General features: G+C 46.3%; 1 protein-coding gene across 9 annotated transcripts in view; it reads left to right on the plus strand.

Annotated features, from left to right (window-relative positions):
• The window catches only part of ERC1 (ELKS/RAB6-interacting/CAST family member 1), a 515,798-nt gene extending 504,558 nt beyond the window's left edge, over window positions 1–11,240 (plus strand). For all 9 annotated transcript variants that reach the window (XM_074403327.1, XM_074403335.1, XM_010345058.3 and 6 more), the window contains one exon: window positions 5,414–11,240. In XM_074403327.1, the coding sequence (XP_074259428.1) occupies window positions 5,414–5,551 (138 nt within the window). In that variant the 3' untranslated portion in view covers window positions 5,552–11,240. The remainder of the gene's footprint in view (window positions 1–5,413) is intronic.
• Window positions 11,241–12,861: the final 1,621 nt, after the last annotated feature.

The raw sequence follows: 12,861 nt of genomic DNA on the forward strand, positions 1-12,861 counted from the left end.
GTGATGGGGGAAAAATATAAAACTATATTGTGTAATTTATATTTCTTGTTTGTTTGTTTTGAGTTTTTCATTCTTTTTCTTTTTTTGAGACAGGATCTCACTGTGTTACCCAGGCTAGAGTACAGTAACACGATCATATAGCTCATTGCAGCCTCAACCTCCTGGCCTAAAGAGATCTTCCCACCTCAGCCTCTCCGGTAGCTGGCACTACAGGCACACACAACCACGCCTGACTACTTTTTTTATTTTAATTTTTTGTAGAGATCAGGTCTTGCTATGTTGCCGAGGCTGGTCTTGAACTCCCGGGCTCAAGTGATCTGCTTGCCTCAGCTTTCCAAAGTGCTGTGATTACAGGACTTTATTTATTTAATTTGTAATTTTTTTTTTTGTCACCCAGGCTGGAGTGCAGTGGTACAATCTCAGCTCACTGCAACCTCCACCTCCCGGATTCAAGCAATTCTTCTGCCTCAGCCTCCCAAGTAGCTGGGATTACAGCCAGCCACCTGGCTAATTTTTATATTTTTAGTAGAGACAAGAGTTTCACCATATTGGCCAGGCTGGTCTTGAACTCCTGACCTGAAGTGATTCACCCGCCTCAGCTTCCCAAAGTGCTTCAATTACAGGTGTGAGCCACTGAGCCTGACCATATTTCTTTAATCATTAATGAAGTTGGGTATTATTTTTGTGCTTGTTAGCTATTTGCATTTCTTCTGTGAGTTTTTTGTTTATATTCTCTGCCTGGTTTTTTTTTTTTTTTTTTGAGACGAAATTTCGCTCTCGTTACCCAGGCTGGAGTGCAATGGTGCAATCTCGGCTCACCGCAACCTCCGCCTCCTGGGTTCAGGCAATTCTCCTGCCTCAGCCTCCTAAGTAGCTGGGATTACAGGCACGCGCCACCATGCCCAGCTAATTTTTTGTATTTTTAGTAGAGACGGGGTTTCACCATGTTGACCAGGATGGTCTCGAGCTCTCGACCTCGTGATCCACCCGCCTCGGCCTCCCAAAGTGCTGGGACTACAGGCTTGAGCCACCGCGCCCGGCCCTGTTTTTTAAATTAGGTTGTAAGTTTTTAGGCTTATGGTAACACTTCATAATACATTGATGTCAATCCTTTTCATTTTGTATTTATTATGTTTTTCAAGCCAATCATTTGTAGCTGTTCTGTCTCCATGCAGACATTTTAAATTTCTAAATAGTCCAATTTGCCCTTTTATTCCTTTATGACTTCTGAATTTAAAAGCATTTACCCTCCTCCCCAAAATAAAAATACTTTTCTGTCCCTCATCCCAAGATTATAAAAAATATGCTCTTAAATTTATTTCCAGCACTTTCACAGCATGTTTTTAAGTATGCATCTTTTAACCAGTTGGAATGTATATTTCTGTGTGGTATGAGCAAGAATACAACTATAAATGGGCCAGTTAACCCAGACAGTTCATTGACTTCATATGCTTCCTGATCATGTTCTAAATCCCACTTATTATTTAATGATATCAACCAAATACTTTTCTAATTATTGTACTTTTATAGCATGTTTTATTTGGTAAAGCAAGTCTTTTTTTTTGTTTTGAGACAGAGTCTGGCTCTGTTGCCCAGGCTGCAGTGCAGTGGCATGATCTTGGCTCACTGCAGCCTCCACCTCCTGGGTTCAGGAATTCTCCTGCCTTAGCCTCCTTAGTAGCTGGGACTACAGGCACGCGCCACCACACCCAGCTAATTTTTGTATTTTTAGTAGAGAGGGGTTTCAGCATGTTGGCCAGGATGGTCTCAATCTCCTGACTTCGTGATCTACCTACCTCAGCCTCCCAAAGTGCTGGGATTACAGGTGTGAGCCACTGCGCCTGGCCTTTGTAAAGCAAGCCTTAACATCATTCTTCTTTCTTTAAAATACATTCTTGGCTCTTCTCTATACTTATACTTCAGGATAAATTTTAGAATCCATTATCAAATTCCAAAAAGAACTTTTAGAATTTGTTTGGAAATGTATTATACACACAAATACACGCGTACACAACGCCTCACATAATGCATGATAAAATATATAGCAGTGGTTATCTCTAGATGATGGTAATATTCTAGGTGATTTTTTTCTTGGTTCTTTTCTTTATTTTCCAAAGTTTTTACAGTATTTGTGAAGCACTTTTAATGTAATTTTATTTTATTTTATTTTTGAGATGGAGTCTTGCTCTGTGGCCCAGGCCAGAGTACAGTGGCATGATCTTAGCTCACCGCAACATCCGCCTCCTGGGTTCATGCACTTTTCCTGCCTCACTCTCCCAATTAGCTGGGATTACAGGCGGGTGCCACCGCGCTTGGCTACTTTTTGTATTCTTTGTAGAGACAGGGTTTCGCCATGTTGGCCAGGCTGATTTTGAATTCCTGGCCTCAAGGGATCCGCCCGTCTCAGCCTCCCAAAGTGCTGGGATTTCAGGCGTGAGCCACTGTACCCAGCTGTGAAGCACTTTTAAATTGCAGAAAACTCCTGAAAAAAGGTTCTCAAACTAAATTGTATCCTTTAGTAACTTCATGATTATCTACTTAACATAACTGAAGTCCAATTAGAATAAAGAATATTTCATGGGAAATAAATAAGTGACTTGTAGAGAGTGAAGAAGAGATATCTGGCTCAGAATATAAACTAGAATTGTCTGGAATATTCCTGGGAAGGATCGAGATGGAACACTGAAGCAACACTGCCCCACAGCCTCTTCTGTAGCTTGGTTGATGTCAGTTCTACTGAGACTTGAAAGTTTGTAGCCTTTTCACTTAGCAGCATTTCTGGGTTTTCTATGCACTGTATTTACAAGGCACCCAGCCTCCTAGCTTTCCCTGTTAAAGAGATTCTTATTCATGTGGCACAGCCAGAGCTTGAGATGCACCAAAACAGTGTGGTCTAAATGTGGCCCCTCAGTGTCCTGGTCTTTTAGTCACCATTTAGCAGAAAGAAGATTGCTGGATCTGTTCTTAACTCTTTGATATGTTTAAAAAGCACTGTGCTAATTCTTGGCTCAGAGCATCTAGATTCTTTTTTTTCTTTTTCTTTTTTTCCCCTCTGTCTTGTGGTGCTGAGCATCTAGATTCTTGCAGTGGAATTAAAACTTGATTCTCAGTTTGCTTTGCCTTTTTTTGTTTGTTTTAAGATGGAATCTCAGCTGGCTCAAACCTGTAATTTGAACATTTTGGGAGGCCGAGGCAGAAGGATCACTTGAGGCTATGATTTCAAGACCAGCCTGGGCAACATAGTTAGACCCCCATCTCTAAAATACAAAAATTAGCCAGGCATGGTGGCACACACCTATAATCCCAGCTACTTAAGAGCCTGCAGCAGGAAGTCGAGGCTACAGTGAGCCTGATCAAACCATTGCACTCCAGCCTGGACAACAGAGGGAGACCCTGTCTCAAATAAACAGAGAAAGGGAGAGAGAAGAAAGGATGAAGGGAGGAGGGAGGAAAGAAAAGAAACAAGAAAGAAAGAAAAATGGGATTTCACTGGGTTGCCCAGGCTGGACTCAAACGATCCTCTTACCCTCAGCCTCCCAAGCAGCTGGGATTATAGGCATGTACCACTGCACCCAGTTCTCATTTTGCTTTCTAATCTATATGCTGTTACTGAGTGATCTTATCCATTTAATAACAGAATACCTAACATTTGTCAAGCATTTTCTATGTGTTAGGCATTACACTGCACTTCATATGACTATCTCATTAAATCCTTAAAACAGCCCTGTAAGATAGGGCGCAGTAGCTCACATCTGTAATCTCAGCACTTTGGGAGGCTGATGCAGAGGCAGGAGAATCACTTGAACCTAGGAGTTCAAGACCAGGGTAGGCAACATGGACCCCCATCTCTCCAAAAAATTAAAATTTAAAACATTGGCCTGACGTTATTATTGCCTTATTTTACAGATGAGGAAACAGACTCGGAGAGGTCAAGGTCAGATAAAGTGATTGGCAGAACTGACCTTGAAACCCAGGCAGCCTAACTCCAGAGCCTATGTTCTTAACTATACTTCATATTCCATTTTTCATTTTCCTCCTTTCCTTCCTAAAACCTGCTCTGCGTCCTACATTTTCTGTCTTATTTGTCCAATATCCCCAGCTAGAATTGTTCAGAAATGATTCTCCAATTCTCCCTCACATAACACCTTCTCCTTTCAGTCCTGTGTGTCCTTTTCAAGTCACTGTCCCTCCCTTGGCTTCAGCCCTGCCTAAGCCCCACTTGGGCTGAGAACAGGAACTGCCCTTGACGGACTCTTCCTTCTGCTCCGTCTGTCTTTCACATCTTCTAAGTTGTCATCTAAGAAAGTGAAGATGCTCGTGTCACTGTACCACTTAAAAACTCACGGACTCCTTTTTTTGTGGTTTTGGTTTTGGTTTGGTTTTTAAGCAGATCACACTGGAACTCCCTCACTTCACATGCTCAGTCTGGCCCTCAAGTCTTCAGCTCCATTTCCTGTCATTCACCACCCACTCCCCATGCCTTAACACTCCTGCCATCCCGAGGCTTCCCTTTTCGCAAGATCTGGGCCAGGCCTGTCCTCGCTCCATGCATCAGCCTTTGTTCTTTTGCTCTAAGCCTCTTCTGTCTTTGATCTCCCAGGCAGACTCTGGTTAGCTCTCAAGATCCAGCCCCCACGCTCCTTTGGTAGCTTTTCCTCAGACTCCTCCAGGGTGAGACAGTCACTCTTAGGGCTGCCCCGCACGTGCTGAAGCCTCAGCTGGGGTCTCACTCTGCTGGGTGGTCATTTATCTGTTTATGTCCTTGTTTCCAGTGGGTCTTCAGGACAAGGACCAAATCCTTTCAGCTTTTAGCACCCAGCAGAGTTGCTCAATAAATGTTGGTTAAAATGCTTGAAGGAATGTGAAAGAGGTTGTTAAAAACAACAGGAAGTTAGAACTATACTTTCTTCTAAACAAAGGGATTATCTGTGTTTCTCAAAGTAATCTCTTTAGCTAAATCAGCAGGCCTCAGGTAGGGTAGGCTAATGTACCGAATGAAAGTGATACATGCAAATGGAGAAGTCCTTTAATTATAAGTTCCTCTAGGGCAGGAGTCACTTGACAAGGTTAAGATCCCATCTGAGATCATAGCGCCCCTCTCTCCCACTCCCACCTGCATTCGTGAGTCTGACTTGGTGGAACGAACATTCTGTTTAAAGTGAAAGGCCAGGACTAAAGTCACAGCTCTGCAAATGATCTGCTTTGGGCCTAGAACCAGTGACTGACTTCTCAGGCCTCACTTTCATGAAGACACATTTGATACTGACTTTTACACTTTTCTTACGGTTAATTTTGATGCAGAGACACTTCACATAGAAAGTGCCTTTTTTTGTCATTTATTGATGAACAATAATTCTTAGCTCAGTGCAAACAGGATTGTTGTATCTGAAACCCATCTTCCTTTTCCGTTCAGCTTCAGAATGAGTTAGAGAAAGGTGAGCGGGACAACGCAGAGCTGCAGGAGTTTGCCAACGCCATTCTTCAGCAGATAGCAGACCATTGCCCCGACATCCTAGAGCAAGTGGTCAATGCACTGGAAGAGTCCTCCTGACCCTGCTTTGTGCGGAAGCCTGAGGTGGTTGACCCAGGAGCCAAGAAAGGAGAACTACAAGGAACAGGCGCCCGGAACCTTCTTGGCACCAAACACTACAAACTTCATCCCATCTTGCTCACTTGAAGAAGTGTGATTCCAGCCCCGTTTCTACATCTGCCATCTTACTCTGCCTTTCCGCTTTGGATGCGGTCTCTACACTAATCTTCCTGATGTTCAGAGTGGATAAAAGGCCGAGTCTCTCTGAATAAGTGCCACCTGGTCGTCAGCAGTGGAGAACTGTGGGAGCTGGTGGCTGTGCCCTGACAGAAGGCCATGGAGCAGAGGAGACTCTCACCTCCTGTCCTCTGACATGAGAACAAACCAGGAAACTACTTGGAGTTCACTGGGCTGAGAGGATGCCTCCAACCGACCAGAGAGCTGACTGTTCTAATATCACATTAGGTGCTTTCTTCTAAAAGGGTAAACACAATCTCAAAAAGAATATTAGAAAAAGAGAAAGCGGGAGGGAAGAGAAAATCGACTCTTCTTTTTACAGTGAGATGCTTTATACAAGGGAGCTGTGAGCAGGCCTCACGATGGCTTGAGAGTGCTTGTCCTCCACGGTCTGAGTCTTCACCCAGCCCTGCCTGTCTGTCCCAGCCTTCCTCACTCTGTTCCTCAGCCAGTTAACAAGATGGTATGAACTGTTCTCCACCAGTCTCTCCTGTTTGAGACTGCTGACCTTAGCATAGTGAGGTGTTAGATCAAATATCTCTAATTGAAGGAGAGCATTTGAGGTTGAAAGAGAACCAGCCAGGGCAACATGGCGAGACCCTGTCTCTACAAAAAAACTAAAAAGAGAACATACAAAGTTGACATCTGAGGCCCTGTTGGCCCCACCTGCAGCTGTGCCCCAGTAGCAGATGCCCTGATCATCTCCAGGAGGCTGCCTGCCTGCCCCGCACCCATGTCCCAAGCTCCTGCGGCCCAGTGGCTGCTGGTTTTGATCTGTCACTCACCCTGCTAGCTCTGCCCTTGACTTGTCCTCTCATAACCTCAGCCTTGTGCACTGCCTGGAACCTTCTTCTGGCATAAATGAAGGTTTCTCGTTCTACACACATTCCTTCCTTGATCATTTCATTCAGAGAATATTTATGAAATGCCTACTGTGTCCAAGTTACCCATCCTTGAAAAGGTCACTTTTCAGTGAGGGAGAGTTGTAGTGGAGTCTGTGAGACACACCTGCCTGAGCCGGAGCACTAAGTAGCTTGCCCTTCCCTCTCCCCAGCTTAAGAAAAGGTATCTTTTCTAGAAACGTTCCCTAATGGAATTCCTGAGTTTGGGGGCCTCAGTCACCCACTTGCCGGTAGGATTCCATTTGATGATTCTGGATTTTTGCTTTTCATTGTTACCCTTAGAGGGACTCTGAGTATCTACTTGTGGGTGGCCGTTTCCGGACACCTGCATGTACCTTGTGGAACTCAGCCAGCTTCATGTTGCAAATCAGAAAGCGGACCCCAAGACTGCAAATCCAATGGAAGGTATTGGCATTGTTAAGGGCATCTTCCCAAGCGTAGACAGTGGCAGTCATAAGTAATTAGGCACCAAGAAGCAGCCCACTAGCCCGAATCTAGCCCTTTGGTTGTCACCTCTACCACCAGAACCCAGCAGACACTCACATCTTCTGATAAGAATTGCAGGACTCTAAAATGTTTTCATTTTGCATTTTCTCGTCACCTTCCCCACTTACTTAGAGAATTTAAACTCTGTAAAGTCAGCACAGCCCCATCAGTCTAAGAACTTCCCACCACCAGCCTTTGACTGTCCCATTAACTTATATAGTCAGATCTCCAGCTCCCCTTATTCCCTGCTGTAAAACAATTCCTCTCCCTGTGAGAAACTGTGGAGCATTTCTTGCTGAAGGTTTAAATGGACTCTGCTCATAAACCTCTTACTGAGATGCTTCCTGATAGCGAGGCTGGCTAGAGAGGGACAGTAAGTGGTGGTCCTTTGTGGTCAATTACCTCAATTCTGTTTACTGCTGGGCCCATAAATCATGTGGAAAGCTCCCAGTACTTCAAGGCAGGAGTATTAGAATCTCACTTTATCCAGCATAATGTAAAGGAACAGGGTATGATAACAGCCTTCACAGGCCACAGCAGAACCAAGAAAGCAGATGAGGCGATGCCTAAAGTGGCCTGACCCTGGCCCTGGCCAGCTGTTCTCCCTCTGGTCTAGCGGGAAAGACATCAAGCAGGTGCCCCAGATCCCACCCACGTGGACTTTCTCATCAGGTACAGCACCTCCACTCTCACCTGCTGGGTGAGTGACTCTCTCTTCATCTCAACATTCTCTGTCACTTCCCCTCCAGAAAAACTTAAGGAAGGAAGCCATCTGTGACAGTGCTTCTGAGAAGAAAATTTCTGGGACAGATATCATCCGTCTGGTCTCTGTGAACAGCAGGGAATCTTAGTCCCTCTTGGGCACTGGTCTGGCATCTCCAATGATCTGGAGCCTGGCTAAGAGTTCAATAATAAACATGGCCTGCCTTTATACTGTAGGGCAGAGTGGATGCAGTTCGTAGCATTCAGAGTATCTCACTGAATCTAGAACATTCACTGAACCAACACTTACCAAATGTCCCACTCCCATCTCACTAGGACTTGTCGTTCCATGGCCCTCTCCTAGTAGTCATGGTTTCATAAGGTCACGCACCTGCTTCTGACGTTACATAGCCTTGAAAGCTCAACTGTGGGTTGCTCTAAATCTTCCCCAGACTCATCCATTAGCACGTCTAGTTGCCCTTTCGCACCTAAAGATCTGTACCCCAAATCAGTGTCACCATAAAGAGGGCAAGAAGAAGAATGAGTGTGATCCCAGTGGGGTTTTGTAACTGAAGAAGTACGGTGTGAGGTTCCCATCCTTTCCTATGCCTGTAACCCCCATACTCACTGAATCACTCATGAAGGGGCTCCATTGAGATTTGCAAGGACTTTGATACCATTTGAAATGGGAAAGATTTTGAATGGGCTTTAACATGTTTAGAAATATGGATGGGACCGGGCGTGGTGGCTCACACCTGTAATCCTAGCACTTTGGGAGGCTGAGGCAGGCACATCACCTGAGATCGGGAGTCGAGACCAGCCTCGTCAAGATGGCAAAATCCCATCTTTACTAAAAATACAAAATTAGCCAGGCGTGGTTGTGGGCACTTGTAATCCCAGCTACTTGGGAGGCAGGAGAATCACTTGAGCCCGGGAGGCGGAGGTTGCAGTGAGCCAAGATCACGTCACTGCACTCCAGCCTGGGTGACAGAGCAAGACTCGGCTTTGAGGGAGGCAGAGGCAGGAGGATAGCTTGAGCCCAGGAGTTCGAGACCTGCCTGGGCAATATAGAGAGACCCCGTTCTCCACAAAAAGGAGAAAAAAGAAATGTGGATGGGAATCACCAAATTCATCTCAGCTCTAACCTTTTAACCTTTGTCCTTGCACTTTACAATCTAAAGAACATCTACGGATGGCTCTCTGCCTTCCTCACACTTGGGTTTTAGAAGTAACTCGTAAAGCAGGGTACACCCAAGGCCGCCTCCAGTGTTGAGAGTGGCATTGTGACTTGCCATTTTTTGTCAGTTGAAGTCTGATTTTCCATGAGGAACTTGCGGGCTCACCCACCCTCAGAGTGAAAGAGGAAAGCAAAGTCATCACACACACGGTTTTAGCCACCTGCTGAACTAATCCCTCCCCTATTGAGGGTCAGGGTTGTGAAGGAAACCATAATGTGTCACCCCAAAATACAAATGTTTCCGAGCTGCCCATCCTCTGGCATTTGGATTTGCTGCCGCCCTCCTGCTGACCGCGTGACTTGAGTGTAGGCCCTGTGGCTACCCTCGGAGTCTTTGAGGAAAGAGCCAAGTGGAAGACCTCGCTGCATGGAGTGCGACACCACGAGGCACTTCCTAAGCCCAGGGGACCCTGTGTCAGCAAATACCAGTAATTTCAGATCTGCTCCTGGCCTCAGCAAATACCAGTAATTTCAGATCTGCTCCTGGCCTCATCCTCACCTGCCTGGGTTTGGAACTGAGGGAAAAGGATGAGAAGAGACTGCAGTGCACGAAGCATCCTCCGCAGAGCCAAGCCAGCCCGTCCATCACTGCCAGCCCTGGGCTTCTCAGGAAGGGGCTGAACCACTCAAAGGAATGTCTTAAAAAGAATCTGGAGTTTCCCCCATGCAAATTAGGGAATAATTAGGCAAGAAAAGACATACATTACAGGGAAATCCTTCTGAACAAAATGGCTGTCTTTACTCTTTTTAAGCAAAAACTGTCTCTGACTTTTTAGTGTCAAAACTGTAACCAACTGTCTCCCAATTTTTTCTAATGTGTTTGGCAAGTGCTGTGACCCTGTTGTAGGTACTTCTCCTGACTCTTGGGGGAGAAGTGGTTTTAGGGCTTGATTTGGGGGAGCGGGTTTTTGTCCCATCCCACCTCTCTTCTTTCTCTGCTTGTCGATATTGTCTGTGTGATTCAGAGAATTGGGGCAGTTACATTGTGTCTGTTGTTGAGATTATTAAAAGATTAAAACGTAGTTGTAGAAATGAAAAATTAAAGAGCTGTGTTTTAAAAATGCAAACCAATATTTCGTTAATAAAGGAATTCAAGCTATGGGACAGCCACACTCCCCTCCTCCTCCCAAGCTGGCATAGGTGGCCCCGGGCTGGCAGCTTAGGTAGTGGCTGCTTGGGTGAGAGACACCTGCCGAGCAAAAGGAACGAGAATTCGGGGCTCAGAGCCTCGCACTGTGCCAGGTTTTTCCTATACATGCTCAGGATCTCTGGGTAGAGGTTTCACAGTTTGTGACCCCATAACCACCCTCACTCCACGTGGGTCCTAGCTCAGTGTGCCTAATACTGCATGGTAACCTGGGCTTGACCCTGAAGCCCCTGCCTGGCAGGCCACAGGACCTCTCCTGCCCACTTGGTGCTATCTCATCCAGTGACCCACCCAGCATAGGTGAGCACTGACCAGCCTGGAGCCTGCAATCCAGGTGGACGAACTGTACTCCATGTCAGTTCCTTCTGGCTTCGGGCCCTCGATTATTTCCCTTTGAGCTTTTTCAGACCCCAGATCTCCTAGGCCCAGGCTCGCTCTCTTGGCCCCAGAGATGCCACTGTCGATAAAGGAAGTGAACCCTACTGAAGCCAGATGATCTCCCTGGCCAAAGCAAGACCTCTGGGTCCAGCTCCTCTTTCCACACCGTGCCAGTATTACATCCATCTGCTGCAGCTACACGTCCTGAGGGCAGCACCACCCACTCTGGCCTGCTGGCCCATTGCAGGACTGGCCCGGGCACCTGCCGGGCACTGCAGGATGTCCAGTGGGGCCCGTGGTTCACTCCCCTATGCATCAGAAGAGAAGTGTTGCACTTTATGGAGGAGCTGAGGAGCACCAGGCCCGCCCCCTTGTAGCTTGAGTTCCTTTTGGTAACAGTAGCAGCCTCCATGGTGGTGTCTGTGATGCAAATGCACCCGCTGCCTTCAACCGTATGTGTGTGTTCCTGCTGGAGTTGTGTTACTGACAGGATAATGACATTACAAAAAAATCGTGTTATATTCAACTTTGCCTTGATAATTATTGTAAACACTTTGTTCATTTTTTCTTTTTTATTCACAAACTAAATCCACCAGGAATTATAAAATTATTTAAAAACTGTGTGCTGTGTGGTTCTTTGAGTCTCACCCAGCTGATCATTAAGCAAGATTTGTCCTCAAGTGCTAGAAAAGATGGATGAGGCCCGCAGTTCCCAAGAGGCCAACTACAGTGGCAGGAAACCGGAGAGCCGGGGGTCCCAGGGTTTAGGGTGGGTGTGGGAGTCACCTCACATAGCCCTGATGGGCATGGGGCCGCATCCCCCAGCCTGTTGTGACCTCAGAAGAGTGAGCCGCCTTTCCCTTCCCACCTGATCTCCGGGTTTGCATCTTTCGATTCCCAGTTCCCTTTTTCCTGCTTTACACCCTCAGCCCCAGGCCAGGTTTTCCATGTCATATCTCACTCTTCCAGAGCTTAGAGTAGGTGCCCAGTGCTGAGCGATGGGGTTGCTCTGGTGCCAAGATAGAAGAGCTGTGAGGACAGCCCATTGAGGGAGGGCTTTGCCCAGAACTGGGACTCAAGCTTCAGTGGGGCGTGCTCTGATGCACTGACTCGGGCGTGCGGACCGTGTCAACAGAAAGTGTGAGTGCCAAGAGTAAAAGGAGCCAAGAAACCCTGTGCTTGGATGCGGCTGTCGTTTCCAGCTTTGGTGTTTGTCTTGGGCCTTCTGCTCAATAAGAAATTATTCTGGGAATTTTTCTTTTTTTTGAGGCAGTCTCACTCTGTCACCAGAGTGGAGTGCAGTGGTGTGATCTGGGCTCACTGCAACCTCCACCTCAGTTCAAGCGATTCTTCTGCCTCAGCCTCCCCAGTAGCTGGGATTACAGGCATGTGCCACCATGCCCAGCTAATATTTTGTATTTTTAGTAGAGACAGGGTTTCACCATGTTGGCCAGGATGGTCTCGATCTCCTGACTTCGTGATCCACCCTCGGCCTCCCAAAGTGCCGGGATTACAGGCATGAGCCACTGCTCTGGGCCCAGGAATATCTTTTATAAGAATTACTTTTTTGCTTAGCCTCACTTCTGTGTCTACCCCAGAAAGGAATCAAGTCAGCTTCCTGCATTCCTTCCCTCTCCCATGTAAATTCTGTTGTGCACTGGGTGTTGGCACTTGGGAATTGTAGCAGGAGAGTCCACACTCGTTCCTGGTCGGCCTTCCCAGTGCCCGGGTCCCACCCTGGCTTCCCTCTCCACAGCCAGAGCAGCTGTTGGGAAGCTCTGCCAGGGGAGGAGTGCCCAGGAGACAGGGCCGCAGGGCTGAGGTTGCTTGTACTTTCATCATATGAAGCAGGAGCAATTTTACTAGCAAAGCATGTATTATTCTGCACAATATAAAATCACAGCCACAAGCAGATGTGTCCACAGAAAGCTGTCAGATTACACTGCAAGCTGTTTGCAGGGTTTTCCATTCATCTTTTTTACTATTTATTCACCCTACGTTCTACCAGCACCAAGTTGCAGGCAAGTGGACACACAGACAATAGATTTAGGGAGAATGTGACAACTTAAAGAATTCCATCCATTAATATTTTTTTTCTGAATTGAGAAAAGATTACTAATACTTTTTTTTTTTTTTAAGTGGAATATCTCAGACTGGCTCAAAAAATGATTAGGAACTAGTTAGGGACTGGGTGCTTTGGTGGAAACTTTTTTATTTTCTTTTATTTTTTTAGATAGAGTCT

Source organism: Saimiri boliviensis, chromosome 7, assembly GCF_048565385.1.
Source record: "Saimiri boliviensis isolate mSaiBol1 chromosome 7, mSaiBol1.pri, whole genome shotgun sequence".
Taxonomy (NCBI): Eukaryota; Metazoa; Chordata; class Mammalia; order Primates; family Cebidae; genus Saimiri; species Saimiri boliviensis.